The sequence below is a fragment of the Haliaeetus albicilla genome, chromosome 5, assembly GCF_947461875.1.
Source record: "Haliaeetus albicilla chromosome 5, bHalAlb1.1, whole genome shotgun sequence".
In the NCBI taxonomy this organism is placed as follows: domain Eukaryota; kingdom Metazoa; phylum Chordata; class Aves; order Accipitriformes; family Accipitridae; genus Haliaeetus; species Haliaeetus albicilla.
The window spans coordinates 29,439,488-29,461,787 of record NC_091487.1 but is presented as its reverse complement, the minus strand read 5'-3'; the positions used below and the strand labels follow the sequence as shown (position 1 = coordinate 29,461,787).

At 41.5% G+C, this 22,300-nt stretch overlaps 1 protein-coding gene across 6 annotated transcripts in view; it reads left to right on the top strand.

The window, feature by feature from the left end:
* Positions 1-9,425, top strand: part of NPAS3 (neuronal PAS domain protein 3) — a 628,856-nt gene extending 619,431 nt beyond the window's left edge. For all 6 annotated transcript variants that reach the window (XM_069784007.1, XM_069784009.1, XM_069784008.1 and 3 more), the window contains 2 exons: positions 2,261-2,376; positions 5,138-9,425. In XM_069784007.1, coding sequence (XP_069640108.1) covers positions 2,261-2,376; positions 5,138-6,447 — 1,426 coding nt within the window. In that variant the 3' untranslated portion in view covers positions 6,448-9,425. The remainder of the gene's footprint in view (positions 1-2,260; positions 2,377-5,137) is intronic.
* Positions 9,426-22,300: the final 12,875 nt, after the last annotated feature.

Sequence of the window (22,300 nt, the reverse complement as noted above, 5' to 3'; positions counted from 1 at the left end):
TCTCCTTTTAAGTTGCTTGTCATGGTTTGTTACATTCCTTTGATGCTGTGAGAGTTCAAAGTGATGTCTAGGGGTTAGATTGTGACTTATTATGCCAAGTCCAGCAAGCCCTGAAGAGACTGTGCCTGCCTGAACTCACACGTTGAAATAGTTTTGATTCCCTTTTTGGGGAAGAGGAGGAAGCAACCCCTGGCAGGAGAGTATTGAGGGATACTGTGGGAAACCTTCCCCAGCAGTGGAGTGTTCATTGGGTTTGCATGTTTCTGTCCTGCTGTGATTGAGCACGGGCATTTCTGAATATATCCTTATCCTGCTACTTTTTTGTCTCTTTTTGCAAGAGTAAGGCAGAATGCAGCATTTCAAGTGGTCAGTTTAAGCCTGCCAATTCTGAACTGGAAGTACAGCTTCACTGCCTCGGTCCTAACAGGGCTTCAAAATGCCTGGAAATGTGCTCCTATTCTAGCTGGAAAAGTGGTCCATAGGAATTATGAACAGTTGCCACTGTCCCCTTTACTGCTTTCCAGACAACAGGTGAACCTAGCCCACAAACGTCCCACAAAATTATTTTCTCTGCCAACAGAATATACCTAACAAAAAAAGAAAAGCAGTGTGGTCTTCCCCAAGTCTTCTCCCAGAACTTGATTTTTCTGCTGCATTCCCCTCACTGGTCTATTAGAGAAAGATTAACTTCTCCGCTGAATTTGTATTTTTAATTTAGATTTCTCCTAGTACTGGAATCCATGAAAGATCCAAATATCTAAATAATATTTTAATGACAGATCAAGGCATAATTAGGTCTACTCTTAGCAGGAGTACTGGTCTGTATACATTTCCATGCATTAGAAAGTATGATTCAGCTGTCTCTAAAAGGATAGACTAATTATAGTGACAGGGAGGATTAATGCTGTTCTTGTTCTAGCAACTTGTTATTCACAGTGTGAAAGCCCTCGAACATCTCATGCTTGGAGGGGGCAAATTTGGGGACTGCCCTGGGATGCAACAGAATAAAGTCACTTTGTCAGGACAAAACCATAAAAATGATAATCGTAAGAATGGCATTTCAATGTGAACTGTGTGAACTCTGAATTTTCACAGTACAGTGTAATAGGCTGAATATGGGCACACTGTCATTGTGATAGTGTGTCAGTCACCCCCAGTGCTGCCTCATATTGTTCTACGCAGGACTGCGGATTTTCTGCTCTATCACCATGCTGGAATTTGAACTGCATAGAAATGCTCACCTATTCAAAAATGTTTAAAGACTTTGTTTTCAACATTCCTATGCCACGTATGTCTAGCTGTGTCTGTTCCCCTGCCTTTGCATGGATTTGGGAAAGGAACACATTTTAAAAGGTACAAGCAGAGAAAAAGCATAGGGTTGGGGTTTGGGGGTTTTTTTCACTTTCCCTGGTAGTGTTGCTTTTTTACATTGCAGTCATGTTCATTGCTAACAAGTCACAGGTGAGCACCACATGAGCAGATGAAGATATGATTATAATGGGTGTGTTGACAGTTCTTTATCCCTAACATATGCATCTTAACATGCACATGTGCATCTGTCATATAGTTAGAGTGGTTGCTTTTGGTTTCTTGGTAATGTGGATGCATGTGTGCAGTGTTTAAAAAATATATAACCCTTTTTATCTATTTTTTCGCCAAATTCTTTTGAGCAGTAGTCATTTTCTGTACCCCTAACTGAGCACCTTCTTACTAACTTTATGTATGGTCTGCTTGATTAAAGTGTGGAAAACAGGAATGTTGAGTGAAACGGGTATTGAAAGGGCTCTGGCAAGGTTGATTGAGAACATTGTTACAGAGATAACTCTAATAGACATTGCCAGTGGGAAAGAAACAGATTGGAAGAGTTAAAACACCCTCTCTGTCCTTCCAGGCACAGTAATGGGATCGAAATCGAGATATTTTGTTGTTGGATGATTACACAGTGTAGCTTTACTGTTAGATTTCACACAAGCCCTGGTGTCCCAGTTCAGTAAGAATGCTTTGATAGCTCTAAAACTTCACTAGAATCAAACGAGTTTTAGTACCTGGTCAATATAAGTATTTGACAGCAGTATTAAAATAAACCTTCATAAAATCCCTGCTGTGAAGCTCTGAGGAGCCAAAAATGTACGTTTCTGTGTTTGCTCTGCTATTCTTCCTATTTATGTTCTTTGTTCCTGAACTTTGATATGAAAAGAGGGAAAAAACCATGAAACTGCAAATCATCCAATTGTGTTTATATTTGCTGTCTCCTCTTCAGTAACCCAGAATACAAGGACACTCCAATGGATATTGCACAACTTCCTCATCTGCCAGAGAAAACCTCAGAATCCTCAGAGACCTCTGACTCTGAATCGGACTCAAAGGACAACTCAGGTAACACACATGGTGTGCCTTTACACCCACAAAAGGTTCATATAACAGCCACGTGGTTGGCTTTCCAGTTGCTTTTGCTTCACAAGAATTGTTCCATTACAACAAAACAAACAAACAAACAAAAATTTCCTGTAAAATTAAATTGAAAAACACTAGCAAAATCTTTTAATGACCTCAGCAGTTCCACAGTATCTCCATTTCCTCAGTATTTTTCTTCACTCTGTGCATGCATCCTTGCCTATATTGCACTGAACTGAATATTTGATTTCCCAGCTAAGCTTCATGAACAGGTGTTGTGCCTTGTGTAGACGACCTGGGGTTGTAACTGTTGAATATAGTTCTAGTTCTCGTCTTTCCGGAGTAGGTATACGTTCTGAAGATAAATCTCTACTGTCAATCTTTACGACCCTTTTTCCTGTGTAAATACATTTTTGAGGAGTCTCACTAGGGGGCGGTGAAGATTGCAAAATTTGAGGGTTTTCTTGGGTTAAAAGAATTGTGTTTTATTAGAAGGTATGGGTTCAAGCACTTGTTTCTAAGCTCTTTAAGTCTGGGACTTCAGCTGTGTTTTAAAAAGCTGAATGTACTTGTCAAACTCAGTGTGTAAATTAGTCCTGTAGAAGGTCCAATGCACAGATGGTTCACACATTCGCCATTAGTTTTAAAAGTGGTTACCTAGGCACAGGTACAGATCATCTGGCTTTGAAAGGAGCATGGTTTCCTGTGGCCCAGAACTAAGGATGTTACTCTTCTATAGTATGTGATACATATATCTGATTTTTCTCTCGTGTCTATGATAACAACCAAAAAAAATCTCAAGAAAATGGATCACAGTGACATAAATCAACCAAAAGCAAGGGGAGGATCAGGCCTTAATGTTATATGATATGGCTGTTCTCTTTCATCTTCTGCCTCTATTGATTCTCCTTTGACAGCTTGGTTTGATGGTTTAAGTCAACACTAGGCACACATACAGGCTTGTTGCCCACCATCACTGGGAATCTCTTCATCCATTCCCAGTGCTTCCTTTATGCTGTCTTGTTCCTAAATAGCCAAATAACACACATGTGGAGAACAGTTTGCATTTCACATGTGCATTGTAAGTGTCTCCAGGTGAGAAGTGCATGTGCATTCATGACTCCTAAGGCTGATGCAGAACAAGAGAGCATTCTGCAAAGGTGCACAGGTGTATACCTCTCAGAAAGAGATGTCTGGGAGTCTTGGAAGACAGCAGAGGCAGGGGGTTGCTTCCTACAAAACAATTAATAGAAATGCCAAAGGACCTGAAATCAGAACAGCACCTTGGATGAAATCAACAAGTTCAGTTCAAGCTCCGATAAAATCCCAGGCAAACTTGGTGCAGCTTTGGACTACCTCACCCTAAGCCCACTCCTGACCAGCTAGAAACCATGGCCCTCAAAGAAAGCATCTTCAAAAAAAGAAAAAAAAATGTAGGAGAAATTCAGCCCTAGGTGGAACAAAAAGCTGGATGAGATTTAGGGGGTTGTGGCTGTTACTTTGCTTCTGTGGGTTTATTTTTCAAAAGGGAGGGTCTTTCTGCTGCTGGTGACTCAAGCAAAAGTTCTACAAAGTGACTTGTGAAGCGCATTGCCCTGAATCCTCAGGCAGCTTCCCGGTCAAGCCCACCTTCTCCAGCACTTCTGGGAAACTGTTTGGTATTGACATGGCTCCGGGAGTAACCAATTTTTAGAGGAAAACTGGCCCTTCCCCTCTCCCCCTAAAACGAGCATACTTCAGTAGGGTAGTACTTGGCTCTGATGAGTGAAAAAACATCTTTTATTTCCCAACAAAAGATTTCTGGCTGGTCTGTAAAAGACGAGGTCTCCTGAAGCCTTTCATGATCCCTTCAAACGTAGTGTGATAATGGAGCGTATTCAGTCTTAAAGCTGCTTTGGCTATCTGAGTCCAGTGGGCTGGAGTGTTTATTTCATCCGTATTAGAATTAGGTAAAAATCTAAAACACAACTAAATTAATTCAGGCAAGAATAGTGACAGCTTCTCAGTGCTGTAGCTGGGCTATTTTCAATGGCCCTTAGATGATTTGGATCAATCAAGAATTTAATTCGCTGCCTGAATTTTTTTCTGGGTGGTTTGTTGTTTGGGTTTTTTTTATTTGTTGCCCTTCAGGGGAATATGAGAAAACAGTCTAGCAGTGTAACAAAATTGTTTTAACAGGTTTATTCATTCAGATTTATACACATATGGCCTGCTTCTCCTCTCACACGGGAGGAGATCAGCAGTAATTCCACTGAAGTCAGAGACACTGCCATTTTGAAAGTGGCAATGGTGAGATGAGAGGACTGGAGTCTTCACTAGTAAATAGTGCTACACCTGGATGCCTGCCCACTGTAGGAGAACATGGATGTGAAAGAACAGCCAGCAGAACATAACGGTCATGATGGGATTGTTCACTGACTTCACTTTGGATGACACAGCTGTTGTGCTCACAGTTGTCAAAATGATTCTTGTCCAGCGACCAGATGAAAAGGCCCCCCTCAATCAAGGTGCAGGCCATGTAGCGTAGGCTTTTAGTGCCTTAACAGTCCTGAGTCAGAGAGATTCATGGTGATCAAAACTCTCCCAACACAATGTTGCAAAAAATTGTGGCTCTACAGAAGAGAAAGCCTTTTGCCAAAAATTTTACTGCAGTCAAACGTCATTGGTAGGTGGAAATCTGGACTTGGGTTATAATATTATGTTCCTGTTGCTAATGGTTTGTTTCACTTTCCTTTTGCTCCAGAGGACAATGAGAACTCAAAGTCAGATGAGAAAGGAAACCAGTCAGAAAACAGTGAAGACCCTGAATCCGACAGGAAAAAGTCAGGAAATCAGTCGGATAACGAAATGAACTGTAATGATGATGGGAACAGCTCCAGCAACCAGGACAGCAGGGACAGTGATGACAGCTTTGAAAATTCTGACTTCGAGAATCAAAAGGCCCCTGAGGACAGTTTTGGCACTCTTGGCTCTATGCAGATCAAGGTGGAGCGCTATGTTGAGAGTGAGTCAGACTTGCGGTTGCAGAACTGTGAATCACTGACCTCAGACAGTGCCAAGGACTCAGACAGTGCAGGGGAAGTAAATGCCCAGTCTTCCAGCAAACATCAAAAGAGGAAGAAGAGGAGAAAAAAGCAAAAGGGAGGCAGCATGATCCGGAGAAGGCTGTCAAGCACCTCAAGTCCAAATGGACTTGACTCAGCTTTGGTGGACCAGCCCCAGCTGCTCTCGTCACCAAACAGTGCCTCAGTGCTCAAAATTAAAACAGAAATCTCAGAACCTATCAATTTTGATAATGATAGCAGTATTTGGAATTACCCACCCAACAGGGAAATCTCAAGGAATGAATCACCCTACAGTATGACCAAGCCCCCCAGCTCCGAGCACTTCCCTTCCCCCCAAGCCAGCAGTAGTTTACATGTCTCCATTCCAGACTCCGTTCTCACCCCGCCGGGGACTGAAAATACTGCCAGCCGTAAAACTCAGTTCAGCACCTCATCCAACTCGGCCTTGGCTCCTGTGTCCTCTGACCCTTTGTCACCCCCACTTTCAGCATCTCCACGGGACAAACATCCAGGAGGTCCCACAACTTCCAACTCTTTGTTGTACACTGGGGATCTGGAAGCCCTTCAGAGGTTACAAGCAGGCAATGTGGTGCTTCCTTTGGTTCACAGGGTAACGGGAACCCTTGCTGCGACCAGCACTGCTGCTCAGAGGGTCTACACCACTGGCACTATTCGCTATGCTCCAGCTGAAGTTACTTTAGCCATGCAGGGCAACCTCCTCCCCAACACCCATGCTGTTAACTTTGTTGATGTTAACAGCCCCAGCTTTGGGCTGGATCCTAAAACACCGATGGAAATGCTCTACCACCACGTTCACCGACTCAATATGTCGGGACCGTTTGGAAGTGCTGTGAGCGGGGCCAGTCTGACCCAAATGCCTGCAGGGAATGTGTTCACAACTGCCGAAGGACTTTTTTCCACTCTTCCATTTCCTGTGTACAGCAATGGCATTCACACTACACAGACTCTGGAACGGAAAGAGGATTGAAATATGACCACATACTGTGTTCAGTGTTATACTCTGAGGCATAGACTATGTTTTAATTTAGACCTTTAATTCTAGCACTTTGAATTTGAGCAGGTCAGCTTATTCTCTCAATATGATGGTCCCCATTTCATTCCCTTTCTCTTTAACTTGACTTATTCTTTAATGTAAAGATATTTTTTTATTTTTGCCTTCAGAGAGTCGAAGTACCAGTTGCCTGCCATTTTGTCTTCTTCTAAGATGTGTGTTTTTTCCTTTGCATCTTTATTAAGATGCCTTTAATATGTGTATGCCTCTGCCATAGAATACTCAGTGTTGTGGTAAAGAGATTTTAAAGTGACAACCATTGGTTTTACTTCAAAATGATCTTGATATGATCAAGATTAAAAGAGACAAGCATAAACAATGTGCCCTGTTTGACTAAGTCAAATGAAAGGGGGGTTTTGTTCCTAATTCCTTTAAAAATAGGGGATAGTATTTTAGAATTTTATGCAGAGTTTAATTCTCTTTTTATGGTTAAGATTTTCTTACTTGCACATAAAATAATTTGGGTTCTTAAAAAGTTAATTTCTGGCCTGTGACTAGAATGTTAAAAAGTTGGACTAAATGTTAATTACTGAAACTTTAACTTAATTTCTAAAACCATGGTGCTATCATTTATTAATCTGTAATGTCTTCATACAATATGCAGCTTGTGGGCTGGGTTTTTTGGAAAGAATGTGTTCCGTACCGGTTTTATAGTCGGGTGCTGCAGTCTCCTTGGTTAGTTAAGACAAAAGCCCTCATTAACATTTGCTGCAGGACTTAAAATTTTTTACCTCCAAACTAACAAGCATAGCCTCACATCAAATTTAAATGGGTCAGGAAGCCTTTTTCAAAAAGTGCTTAAAAACAAAAAAACTCAATTTAATTGACGCGAGGAGCAGTTTCTTAGGTGCATATTGTTTTGCTTTATTTTTTTCTCAGTGTAACTGAGGCTAATTTTACAACATCAAATAACACTTCAGAGTAAAAAGAAAACAGAAGAACTATTTAACATGTTTTGTTTGTTTTTCATTTAATATTATAGAGGGAAGGTTGTAAATTTCTTTTTTTTTCTTTGATTTGGATATTTTTTGTTGTTTTTTCCTTATTTCTAGTGTTGAAACCAATATGTTTTAAAACTAAAGAATGGGTTAATAAGCTTGAAATAGATAACTACAACTGAAAACTGCACATTAAGTAAAAGAAAAGAAATCTCCTATTTTGTCTTTGTTGCCAGAAATCACAGTGTAGTGTCAAACACTCCAAATGACTGTCAAATATAAATTCTTCTTCCACTCCATCTTTGGCAGCTGTTTGTTAAGGCATCTAATAACAGATGTGAGAACTGTAATGTGTACAATGTGTAAGTGTCCTTGGCTGTCAGTCCCATTGCAGTTTCAATGTGTGTTACTATATGCAGTATATACTAAGCTAATGTAGTTGTTTTGTCCTTTGTCTTCTCTGTGCTTTATCTCTAGTCCGGAGTGGTAAAGTCCCATTCCTGCAGTCCTAGTGAACCAGTGATTCTTGGGGGTTAGTGGTTTTTGTGTGGTGGCCTTCCTCTGTAATGTCACCTTATGCTGCTTCCACTGTCTGTATACCTTTTAATTTCTGCTGTTGCTTTGCTGTTGTGTATTCTCAAACCTCTCTCTCCCCCTTCCTCTCTCCGCTCCCCTCCACACTTTTCCCCTCTCTCTTTCTCTCGCTCTCTCGTTCTCTCTTCTTCACTCTCAGAGATAAAAGACTCTTAACTAGCTCAAGGTTAATGGAGCCATTTTTCCCACAGAGGAATTCTGGGTATGACTTACTCTTCCAGTGTACCCCACAATGCACTACAGAGTAATGCTCAGAGATATTAAGCAAATTGACGCCATATAGCCTCAGTTGTTAACATTCCCAGAGTCCCTTGTGCTCGAACTGTAAGCAGAGGGTGCATTTCTTTGGTTTTCTCCCGGGTAGGCTGGCGGAGTAATACGTAGAGCAATTACAGTGAGATAGGAAATGCTTTCAGAGGTTGACCAGCATTGTTTAAAAAGGAAACTGAGCTTAGAATTGTCATATATATTTGCTTATGTGTGCAATGCTAATATATTAACTCAGCTGTCCTTTGAATTTTTGATCACTCACTGCATTGAGTCAATTTCTGCGGTAGCTTTGAATTTGAGAAGTAGGTCCGAGCCACAGCGGAGTAATAGCAAAAAAGGAATTGGATGCCACAAAATTAATTAATGAGCTTGTTTTTAAAGGTTCCATTGGAAGGATTTAAGTAGGTCTAAAAAAGGCGAGAAAGCTGACTGGGAAATTCAAAGTTTAATTTTGGAAGCTCTGCTCTAGCTTTGGAACAATCAAAGGAGTGCACCTATCAGCTACAAAGAACAGCTAGACAGCTGTTGTTGTTTTGGTTTTTTTTTTTTATAAATGTTTCTGTGTTGTGTCAAAATGATTTCTGGTGATTTAAACTAACAGATAATCACAGCTGCTGTCTAAATCCATAGTGTTTAAAATTACAAAATGAAAAAAAAACTTCATTACCTGTGAAGACTGTGTCTGTGTTTTTAACTATTTCTTGTACAAATATATGAAATCTTTTATGAGGAGACTGGTGCCAAGTAGCTGAATAATGGGGAAAGGGATTCTGTTCGTATAAATCTTAGCAGTGTTACCAACTCTACAATATAAAAAAAATTAAAATGTTAAAAAGTGACAGCTATGGTACATTTATTTTGTGTTAAGCTAACCGAATCTAACTTCTTGAGTGCCTGGCTTATTTGAAACATTTTTTTCATTGATCATTGATAATGCTGCAAATCAGAAATGTACATACTTCATTTACAACAGGGTTCTTTTTATACTTTTGTAGATTCTCATACATGTCATACATGGTTGTCTTTATGTAACTTAATTTTTTTTCATCCCGCAGGTGCCATTTTCATAATAAACTTCTCTTGGATTTGTTACTATCTGGCATCATTTCTTTTACATATAACCATCCTGACTAATGAATGCTGGTAGTATTTGTTTGAGCAGGTATTTTTTAATTGTTTTGTTTAAAAAAAATAACAAAAAAAAAAAAAAACAAGAAAAAATAACCAAAAATCAAAGAGGATAAAGCTAGATTTTATTAACACTTGCGAAATGAAGAAAAGAAGCTGCCAAGATGTAGGTTAAGAATGCTAATCCAAATACTACAACAAACTTGCCACCATCCTAAATTCTCAGCTACCCCAACTCATTGTCATATTGAGCATTTTTATGCACATTATCAAAGCTGAATAATGGACCTGCAACATTAACCACTATAGAAAGTGTGCATTTTTTCTTGATTAATGCACACTGGAAGAAGTCAGCTTTTGTACATTAATCATTTAAAATGCACTTTATATTTTCATTTTTGTACTCTACAATGTTACTATGAAACTCTTCAGTCACATTATATCCTACCTAGGCTGCTGATTCTTTTAAATGTGTACTTACTTTCCCCAGACTGGCAACATGTAAGTTGTTGGTGTCCTGTGGCTAGACTTTCTGCCTTTACAGACTGAGGACAGAAACATTTACCAGTGTAGAAAAGACAAGGCAAAAAGCCTTGACCTCACAACTGAAGGGAAAAAAAAAAGTCACAGTTTTGATTATGCAGACATCCACACACTGTGGTTGACCCTAGAAAGGGAACAGCCATTGGCGATTACACCTGCATAAGTTCTGAAAAAAGGCCCAGAGCGAGCGTGTTTGGTGTCTGCTGTGAAAAGCAAGGAGAAGCTGTGCTACAGCAGATGCCGCCCCAGGTACCCATCGCTGCGGGCTGACTCTGGCGGTGGCTGCGGCACACGCGAGGAGGGGCTGGCTCGTGGCAGGGGAGGGGAGCGGGACCCGTCTCACCCAAGGCTCGCGTGGTCTCTGCGTTTCTCCTTCACTCATTGGCTTTCTTTACAGTCCCTCCCCCGCCTGTGACAAAGATTTCCAGATTGCATATTTTCTTTTGTTATTGCTGAGTATGCAATCTCTAAGAACGCAAATCTAGGGCACGTAAAGTCAAGATAGTGCTGCCAAAAGCTGTAAGCAATTTTGAGTGCCCAAATCTTTTCTACTCTGTATGTCCACTTACTTAGAAATTAAAACTACTGGGCTAGTCATTCTGTATCAGATTTTGGTTGCCTTATTAATGCTGAGTAAAACTGTCTAATCAGTTGCACAGTTCTCAGCACATCTCTTTACAGCAAAAGATGAACTCAGCTGAAGAGCATGCAAATCTCGCTTGCTGGGCTGATAAAACAACAACAACAACAAAAAAACCACAAAAAATGTATGCACAGTTATAGCTCAGTGAGCCAGCCCAGTAGCTTCATAGCCTGAAGTCTGGCTCTTTGAGTTTCCGAGCAGTTCAGGATTCCCACTTCCCAGGCTCCAAGCATTGAGTTTGATATGTCTCCAGCTTGCAGGGGGTAGAAAGGAGCAGAGGTTAGTGGTGCCGCTGTCTGCTCTGCTCGCATGTTCCAGTTGGCAATGCATCTTGTTTATGAGGTAGCTAAGGGTATGGCTGCCAACCAAGAGGAAAACAGAATTTAAATGGGAATTGGAAGAATGACCAGAATAAAGCTTAATGGAAGAATAACATGCCTGTTCCAAATAAATGTTAACCAATATTAACTAAAGCCACTAATTCCAAGAAGGGGCTTGAGGGGGGCATTTCTGAGTTGTTGTAAAGGCTTTTTAAGTCTCAGCCATACTGCCTATACATTGCATCAGAGCACAGAGTCGATGGTCAAGATGAATAGACTGCTCTAAGACTCCCAGTTGAATGAGAAAGTTTGCACATTAAAGAAAACGATGGAAAGGCTGTTTCATGGGGGTTTTTAATAGTGGTGCTGTTTCATTAGTTTAGCTTTGGGGAATGGATTTTGTAAATTATTATTTGTAGCAACTTTAAGAAACAAAAACAACTGCTTGAAAGGGTTGAATCCTTTGAAAGGGGTTCTTTGGAGTTGGCCTGGTTGCTATTTTTATATTTCAAGAAAAACTGTTTGCCATGCAGGAAGTTGGGCAAACTTTGTCAAGTCATTTCATCAAAGAACATTTCCTAAAACAACTGATAGCAGTAACTGCCATCTCTGGAAAGTCTCTTCCTGAGCCACTTGTTTTGCAAGTTGATATACACAGGTATCTAAAAGCCACCTGAAGGGTTGCAAGGGGAAAAGGGCTCTTTCAAAGTACATGACTCACTCTGAAAAGTTACAGTGATAGAAAAATGTTTCAGGACTACTTAGATAACCAGCTGTGACAGTTTACACTGGTCCGATTGCAAGGTGGTCATGTCAGTGGAGTAACTGTGATGCCCCTGACAGCACATTTATTGTTCTGATTCTAGGAACTGCATTAGTTTAAATGTGTCACTGCTTTCAGAACTATTTGCATAGTATTTTTCCTTCTTGCCATTGTAATTTCTTTATTTTCATTTTAGGGCTGGGGTGGGAGGGTGGAAAGGCTGGATGTGCGTTGTCAACTAATTTAATGAACTGTCATCTATCCAGCGAGTTTACTGAGGAGCCTACAGAAATGTGAACAAATGGGATATCACCAGAGCCACAGATGCTCAGGTAAGATCAAACCATTTATAAAACATGCACATGCATGCACACAGACGTACAGATCTGCTACCTCTGAAAGCCAGTTGGGCTTTCAGACTGGGCAGGGTAGTACCTATGTATATATGCATAATAAAGGTCCTTTCTTCCCCTCTTCCACCTATTCCTTCATCTTTTCATCAGAAGCAGTGAGTACTGGAAGCTGTTTTCATAAAACATATCCAATCACATCAACACTTTCTTCCACCAAATCAAACAGGATCTTTCTGAAAGCAACAGGACTCGAGATGAGCCAAGGATGCAGAGTTCTGCTTTTAATTGACCCAAATCAAGATGGGTATTCTCCACCACAGTTTTGTTCAGAATCAGAACAGCTGATTTAAAGAATTAAAAGATTCAAAGAACAGCTTTTATTTCCATAATCACCATGAGGTGGACCTTTTGGCAAAACAAAAGTCCAGAGTAGTTCAGAATTATTTCATATAAATAACCATGTTTCTAGAAGTATCCCATGCTAGAAGTAAAACCAGAGAGCTTAGTGACTCAGGTCCAAAGCGATGCAAATGAAGACAATAATTATGAGTTTGATTACATTTGTAGGAAGTTAAAAATCTTTCCCATCTTGTAGGAGTTGTGTAGACTAGATGTAATGCAGAAAATAAGGGATCTTTTAATAGACACCAACAGTACAATGAGTACTGACTTAATGCCCAGGCAAAAAGATCATCAGGACCCAATAAAGGCTTATGGGAAGTCAGTGGGAGAAGGTTTGCATTGCTTTGCAGGTAGGAGACTTTATTGCCCAGTACTTTGTCTCAAATTACCTTTCACTGACTCTAGAGACTTGGAAAGTATTGAGATTACCTTTCCCATTACAAGTTTTCCTGAGAAAAGGGACCCTGTCTTGTTTGTAATAAAAGCAAATGTAATATTTTCTTGCAAAAGGAAGGGAATCAGGTTTTCCTCTTGCTTTAAAAGCATTCACGGATTTATAGCGGAAATGACAGGAACAGGATGTATTAACCGTATGACCCCAGCAGAATGAGTCTACACCCTTGATTGATTTAAAAGTTTATCTGTGTCCTCTGAATAGCCACAAGGGGTCAAGTCTTGGTCCTGCTCAAATCAATGAGAGCTTGACTAATGACTTTAATGGCTTCAGGAACAGGACCAAAGTTTTGAGCCAATACTCATAAGCAAATAACAAAGCAGAGCCTATAGCACAAACTGCAGACAAACAAGTCGGGCTAATTGGTACAGGGCGTCAAGTTTCCTTTCTAATCCTGTACAGCACCACTCACATGCTAAGAGAGCAGCTCTTTTTTGTTTAATTAAAAAGTCTTTCCCAGTCTTCCCAAACTGCAGGGTCTGATCCTTCCAGAGATTCCTGCCTTTAAAACAGGTGGGGAGTGAGGCAGAGGCACAGGTAGGACTGGGAAGGCTTTGCCTTCTCACACATGCTCTGTGAGAGTGGCCTTGGCTGCCTGGGTCTTCAATATGAAAGCAAAGGACTCTGAGGTGGAAACTCTGCTGGACATCGAAACTTGTATTTTCTGAACTACCAGCATTGCTACCTGACAGTAATATTACCACTACAGCTCTCCCAGACCCTCTTTGAATATCATCCAAGAGATGGGAAAGTTCAGCACATTGTAAGGAGGTGAGTATTCACTGAAACCAGTTTCCAATTTCTGTTCAGTACTGTGAATCTCTGAGGCCTCTTGGCATGCTCTGCAGTCTCTCCTGTACCTCAGTTAAAATTTCATTTCTTTCTTCTAGCCAGTTCTCTGCTTTATTACAGCATGTAAGATAGATAGCATCCTGCAGGGTAGTGACAAAAGCTGATTTCAGCTCAAAAAGTCCAGTCTCCTTAGATTATAGCAAGTGGAAAGAACTAGGATTCTCCAAAGATTTACTTCAAGCTGAAAACACACCCTAAATGCTGTGATTCATCCCCATAGCAAGGACCCAGGGATCTTAGACTTTGCAGGGTAAGATCAGTTTCTGAAAACAGGCCTCCCACTTACTGCTCACTGGCACTTTGAACAAGCTCTGATTTTTGCCCTCTTCCCCACTTAAAAGGAAAGCTCCTTGCTGCTCTGTATACTTTCGCCTTTGCTGCAAGACCTACAGCTGATGGGCCTGGCTTGGCCCCCTTCAGTTCCTAGATAATTTCTTCACTGAGCGTTACCTGAAATTTCCAATTGCATGTTGACATGATCATTTGCTTCCCATGAGGCTGTAGCCTTCATGTTTTCTGTATGGCATCATTTTTTATTTTTTTTCCACCTCCTTTGCTTTTGGCTTTGCCCATCCTTTTTAACTTCACAATGTCTTCACACACCCCTGGGTGCATAGCACTTCCCCAGCGTGATCTATAACCATTACTGCCACTCCCTGGCCCTTGTTACCAAGCCAATTTTATATCCAATCGAGTATTTCACCATCAGTCCCATACTTGCTAACCTTATAAATTAATCTGTTATGTGGCACTGTATTGAGAGCCTTTTCAAGTCCAAGTAAATTATGTCTCCTTCTTCACCCCTGTCCACTCTCATTGTCACTTCCTCAGAGAAATGAATCGAGATTGTTAAGCATGACCTCCCTTTTGTAAATCCATGCTGACTATCTCTAACCAATCTATATTAGATTGATATTAAATCAGGAGACAGACTCAAAGGGGGCTGCTATATAAATGCAACCTAAGGTTGCTTCGTGTGGAGATGAGAGATGGGAATCGCTGATACACTGAAGTTAACAGTACCAGGTCTGATGGCTTGCCAATAACTTATTAGTGGCCAGACCCCTCCCCAGGGTCACAACCAGAACTTCTCTGGAGAAAACAAAAGCTTTTATCTGCATTTGCCTAGCGTGTTTCTATTGCAGACGTGAATGTGGTCACTGAGGATGAGGAGAGAACTGGGCTCTGCTTTTATTCATCTATGATTAAGTCAAAATCACAAAGACATTGCAAAAACCTCATTTTCAACAGAATGTTGCCCCACAATTTCTGAGAAAAGCTGTATCTGCATTGCCTAAGGCGCCTCTCAAAAGGCAGCATGGGCATTTGCTTTTTTGTACAAGTACAGCCACAGGATACCAAGAGAGCCTCCCACCTTGGCCAAGGTGCTGGAGAGTACGGGTGTTACGTCAACTGCAACAATTTTCCCAATAGCCCATTAAGACTTTGGGGATCTTGCTTCCCCTGAAGCATGTGCCTGATCTGATTACGTGTCACTACTGACTGACGGCAGAGAAGCAACTTTTTCCATGGAGATTAACAACAGCAAGAGGTGGGCTCAGGGACTGCAAGGTACAGCTGAGTGAATCGCACACCATGTCCCCTTTCTTGCTTGCTGGGGTATGAAGATGGCAGCCTGCACAAGCAGGGAGAGGAAAGAGGCTCTCAGCAGTGAATCCTGGCAACAGTTTAGGTATAAATTAGGTATATTTTGCTAGTTTTTCTGCCTCTGTGAATGGAAATACCTCCCTCAATGTTGTAAGCATAACTGACGTCTCTTTGGTTTGGGTGGGGAAAAAAATTTGAATTGATCCCAATGGTCTGTCTTGAGCTTGTTTGACAATGTACGCACAAAGCACACCAAGATCCAGAGGAGGTCAAAGACATCCCTTGGGAAACTGACCTTTGGCCCCCTGCCTCATAGCACACCCAAGGTGCACACGGGGAGCCTTATAATCTACACCCTGTGGAGGCTTATGGCTTATATTCTATAAATACACATGTATGGTTCCCTTTGGCCTTCAAATCAGAAATGCGATAGTCCATGTACATGGTGGGAGAGATGTTGTTCTGGGAGAGTTCAGCACAGTCAGTGCTGCTGCAGGACTTAGATATTCTGGCAGATATCCACTGAAACAAAGGAAAGAGGCCCCCAAATCAGTTTGGCTTGCTTTCAAGTCCTTGACCCTGTAACAGCCAGTACAGACATGCTCAGAAAAATAACTTGCAAAAACAGTAGGCCAATACAGAGAAGCATAACTTAAAGATAAGGGTTATAAGGATATAAAGAAATAGTTGGAGCATGTCTTCCCTGTTTGGAAGTGAAGATTGCTCATGTGCTTTATGATGAAAGAGTTCTAAAGAGGAAGTTAAACTATTATGTATTTCTTAGGCAAATAAAAAAGCAGAAAAGCAAAACACCAAGTGCTAGAGTTATCACATTGCTAGTATCTGCAGCTAAAAAAAGTAGCCTTGCCATTGGCATAAAGATACCTCACAGCTATATAGAGCCCACAGTCAAAGAAACATGGTTTAATATCAAGTGCGTCATATACAGTTGTACATACAAACTAAGTGACCAAACATCTTTAAGGAATCAGCTATTGGACAGGCATACACCCTAGAAAGTTCCATCAGACAGCAAGTTATATACTGTACCCTTCAAGCAGAAATTGTATAGACATTTTTCTGAACACATCTGATCATGGGTGACAGATCAGATGATGGTGACCTTCTCTTCTGACCGTAAGACCCCAATGAAACAGTGACCTTGCTGACGCTAGTAAGAAATCTGCTCTATAATTGCGCCATTTGTGGAGTTAAGGATTAGACAAACTAGGAACAATAAAAAGTGAACAAAACATGTGAAACAACAGTAGAAGCAAAATTACTTGTCCTGATTATAAGTTTCTGCCTATGATTTCCAGCATATTTTTGTGAGCAAATAGTGAAGTTTTGTGAAGGATCGAAAGTATCTTTTCATTATTGTGTTGGCTCCATGTTTTCCTGCTGCAGGCGAGTTGTACTTACAGGAATCAGCAGTGCACTTCAGAGAAAGCATCCATGGGAGGAGCGGGTGGGAACTGACATTTGAGATAGATAGGAGATCTCCTTTAACTTCAGCATTAAGTGTCTGCAGGGCATCTGCCTTCTCTGCTTCTTCAGTTCACAGCTCAAACATCTCCATACGTCAAAGCTGAAATGGCTCCCCACAACGAGCAGGGACTCACACCAGCCGGACAGCTTGAGCACTGCGCGGCAGCCACGGCAGGGCAGCACGGGCCACGGGACTCCACCGCAGGCCTGCCTCGCTGTCAGCCGTCACGCTCTGCACGCTGTCCCTCCTATACATTAGTCCTGGCTGGCAGCGTCAGGGGTATACTGACTCGGGCGGGTGTGGGCACAGCACAGAATTTCTAAAGACACTTGGGGCCGTCTAAACTAAAATCGAGTTGCTTAGAATATTAAAATTCAGATGACTGGAACTCACACCATGAAAACAATTTTCCCGAACCTCACAAATATTACCTTCACCAGTAGCTGAATACCAGACTCAAGAAAAAAAATACAAAGCTCAAAAACTTTTCCATTGCTTTAATGGCATGGTGCTAGTGTGTGCATCATCTCAAACGTGCGCTGCTTCGGCTTCACAGTGCTGCAATGAGACACAGACTTTGTCACCTAGCTATGCATTTATTCCCATTACTTAAATTCATCTTCCGATAGAGACAAGAGTTTTTTTCCAAGCTAAATTAAGTTGCTACAATGTTCTAGACCCTTACTTAGACCATGAACACAAACCTTCCTTCCTCAAACTCTCTGTTACTGAGCCACTGCTGCAGAGGGAAAGTATCTCCCTGGAGACCACACATGGCCCTTAAAAGCGGGAAATCCCAAATGCCTCCTCTGAGAGATTCTTGCTTTAGCTCAAAATATCTTCTCCCCTGCTATTTTGGCCAAGTCCAAACGAACAAAAAATGTTGGAGAGAGTGAAAAGTAAATGAATCTAAGAAAACAGTTACTTCTAATTAACTAGAAGTGTGTAGTGATACCACTTAGTAGCGCTATTTAGTAATGATACTGCTACTATTAGCAGTAGGAGTTGTATTAACATCAGTAGTAGTGGTGGTGTACTGTAGTAGCAGTATCACGTCTACTATCCCATAGTAATGACAGTAGTGAAGATTAAATAGTTGAGGTGTTATCAGAATAAGTCCAAAGTACTGCTGGGTTTCCCTGTGCTTATGAAAGTGTGCTTAACTGGGAACGTTTACTTCCAACTTCCTTGACTATGTATGTGCTTGCTTCTACCCTTTTGGGTCACTGGTAGACTCATTTTTCCATTTGTGTAGAAGATAGCACACTGACAGAGGTTAGCAAAGTAGGCAATTTGGAGGCTTCATTCTGGAATATTATTTGTCAGTTGACGTTGTAATACTATCATTTGATAACTGTATATGACACCAGCATTTAATACTCTGTCTGGGCTGACAGATAAAATTCAAGGTGCAAATCAGTAACTTTCCAAGGACCTGATCACCACTAAGATGGCCTGCCTTTTCATACCATGCCCAGACTAATACTGCCTAAAGAAATCTGCATAAGCAATTAGAAGTAGTTCATCATGGTGGGTCACTGGCTCTTAAAATCACTCCCGTCATAATTTGCTACAGTGGGAAATAGAAAACCTTGTAAGGAGCATGCAAGAAGCTTTTCTTTAGTTGTCTGAAATGGCTGCTAAATGCTGTGGTGTTATACGTCAGAAATAACATTTTCTTTGATGATATGGGTGGGTCTGGGGAACTACAAGGTAATCCTCTGCTCCAAACCATAAGAAGATGTCACAGACCAGGGCTCAAAGAGTACCAAAATGCTGATCACTATCTCAACACAGTTTAATAATAATAATAATAATAATAATAATAATAATTAATTGTTCCACAGGTTTATTCATAATTATTAGTTAGAACTGAAGTCTGCTTAGATCTTCATACACATCCCATCTGTATACCTGACAGCCCTCTGCTGAGACATAAAGGTGAGTGGCACTTGCTCAGTGAAGCTGACCCATACAGTGAAATGGTTTATGAGAAATGACGATACATGATGAGAATACAAAACTTGATAATAGGTTTATTTATTGATTGAAAATAAAATTCATGAACTGTGAAGCTGAAAACTGCACCAAAGGGAATTGGTCCAAGAGGACATTGGGGAGGAGAGGGCGGGGGAGAGAGAGAGAGAGAGAGAGAGAGTATGTGTGCATGTGTGTATGTATTACACGTAAACTAAGTTAAAGGTTGCCTAAAGGCTTCTGATTCCACAAGCAGAGCCTCTGAGGATAGGATCTGAAAGCCTTTAATGCTACTAAGGCTTTGTCAGTAAGATATTTGCATATTTTGCCTACAAACCCAAAACGCTGTATTAATTAATTTTTATTTACCTTTCTGCTGCTTCCAAAAGAAACCTCGCAGGAAGCCATTAATGACACAGCTTCATGAGAGATAATTTTCAGAGAGGCTTTGCAGGTAGTGACTGAAGGAGGAAAAAAATGTGTGTCAAATTTAGGTTATTAACAACATAATCCTTAAACAGACGGTATCTCAAAGACTAATTCATCTTCAAATTTGACTGTAAAAACTGCATGATCCTTCACTCTGTGTGCATGCGAATTTATATTGCATGTCTTCTTTTCGTCATGTTTACTAGAAAGGGAAGCAGGAGAGTTTTGAAACACCAGGCTGGAGGCTGGAAAACATAATTTCATCTTCATGCTATCGCACCTTCCATTCAAATTCAGGTCCTTTCTCCACAGTCCACCAGCAAAACCATTGGGCAAGCAGCTTTCTCTTGCAGCCCATGTGCAAAGTCATCGGGTAGCAACAGGGCCCGTTTCCAACAGTGGCTGCCTGGGGAGGACTACTTGGGCAGCATGGGCTGCTGCAGAGCTCTCTGCAGGACACCCCCAGTCCCCAGCAAGTGACAGCCCAAAAACTTTGCTCACTTGGGGCGTGTTTGCCATCTCTGGCATCACACACGGGGAATCTGGATTGCCACAACAACTCACCGCAAGCCAAATCATTTTGGTATCTAAAACATGCCCTGGGTTCCTCCCCACAAAATCGGACCTGGCGTCCCTGATTTGTCCGTGACTCACAGCAGCGGGCAGTTGGGACAAGACTGCTGTATTTTGTTATAAGTAAGATAAATAACACTTTTTGTTCAGTTTAGTGCCAGGTTCTTGGCAGACAAACCTTTGGGCAAGCTGAATGAGGAGCAATTGCTCTGAAATCTGTGGCTGCAAGAACGCAGGAGTCCCATTTAATACAATTTTAACAGCATGATTTTTTAATCATGATACAGCAAAAGCAGTCTCAACCTTTTCCCCACTTAAGCATAAAGTACTAAAACCTTTGTGTCTTCCCACACTGAGAGAAGTAAAAACCTTTTTTATAATATTCAGTGCAAGATTCTCTTAAACTTTCCTGTGGTTGGAGGTACATTTTTTCCTCCCTCTACTAGGATCCTTTCAAGATATATAATTTATTAGAGGTTTCCTCTTCCTTCCTGTACTTTTCTGCTCTGGATGCTCTATTTATAGTCTTTGTAATGTCAAAATTAATTCTGAGGAAAAACAGAGAGAGTCATATACATAGGCAACATAAATGGGCCCCGTTCCACTGCCCAGTCCGGCATCTTTGCATCACATTTGTCCTTTAAACAGAGGAAACATTTCTCTTAATTTATTTACTTTTGTCTAATTTATTTACTAATTTTTCTACATGTAATCTACATTTAATCATTTCACCTATATCTAATTTATCTCCATACAGTAGTCCTTTTCTCCCCATGTGAGGCATAGACCCGGTCTCCTGTCGCATCCCTTGTTGGGCTGGCACATGTGTTGTGTCCCCGTGTACAGGCAAGTGCCATGTCCTGGTTAAAACCCATCAATGGCCCTCAGAGATGAAACAAAAGGTTATATATGTGAACCATACGAGGTGCCGGGCACCCGGCCCCCCAGTGCGCTGGAGGCTGGGCAGAGAGTGGGGAGAAACAACCTCTTCATTACATGACCACCATCTTTCCACCACCTCCTCCGCCACAGCACCTGGTTGAAGCCAGTGAGATTTTGTGTAACTGTGAGGCTCCTTGGGGATGGGGCAAGGGAGGAAAAAGTGCCACCTGGTCATGCCACAGCACCTCCATCCCCTGCTCCCTGATTGCACTAAAGTGTGTCTGCATCCAGACTTTCCTTTTTCGTCAGAAAAAGACCCATATTGTCCTGGAGGAGGACAAAATGCCTCTGTTCCTCGCAGAGCAGTTATTCCCAGGAGCAATCCCACTGGAATCAATAGCACTCCTCCAACGAGTCCTCGTGCCACAGCGCAAGGGGTTCAAAACTTGACCCCACTGCAGTGGATATGCCTGCAGTCCATTACAAGGCCCCTTCTTCTTGTGATGAGCTGCTGAAATGTGCATAAATGAGAGCCCTGGCCTTTCCAGGCACCCAGTAGCCCCGCGCCACATGGGCATGGGCGAGCAAGGAGGTGTACGGGGAGGTGCATGGGAAGGGCAAAAGATAGCAGTGGTGGCAATGGCAAATTGCGAGCAGAAAGGCCTTGGGGGTCTAGTGGCGTGTTACATGTGGTTTAGGAAGTTTTTTGCGGCTCTGTACCGAAAGGCTACAGAGCATTGCAGCTATATTTGTTCTTTGCAAGGGCTCTTTTTTTTCCTGGGGTTTTTCTGCATGAAACAAGGAAATGTTGCATCTGCAAAATTGCAAGGTCAGCTCATGCCAGTAGCTATTGCTGGAGAAGCAGCCCTGTGACACCATTAACCAGGCCAGTACCACAGCTAATTAGTAGCATGAAGATGTTTCTTAGATCATGACTTAGAGAGCAGAGAAAGTAAGAAAAAGAGATTTCTGGGTAGGAGACTTCAAGCTGGGACATTTCTTAAAGCAATTAATATGGGGCAGGAAAAAAACAGAAAGTTCAGGAACATATGAATGTCAGCCATTTCTTCCTCCAAATACAAGTGCTTGAGATGATATCTTCGAAAACTAGCAGCAGTGCTGTGTGCCCGTGTCCTTTCCCACTGTGTGCTATCCCAGGGACATGACAGGGGAAGGTGCCACAGTGGTGAAATCGGGTGTGTGGAAAGGGGGGGTTCTCCAATGCACACATGTTCACTGAGTGTGCATGAGTAGCGTGCAGAAATGTCTCTTTGAGCTGATATTCATGCCCTGTAATTCTAATATGACAATTATTTTATAGGCCTTTAATATATTTTTAACTAATCTTGAAGTTCAGAGCTGACAGTTGATTAGCCATATAGCCTAATTATTTAAAAGCTTAAGCCTTTTCTAACATAACAAAAAAGAGGGGAGTTTAGGTATTTCGCCTTTAATGCCCCATGATAATTTTTCCCACTCCTTCAAAAATGGCTGCAAAACAAATAAATAAAGTGAAAGGTTCAGCACCAGAAACTGTTTCTCTTTGCTGCT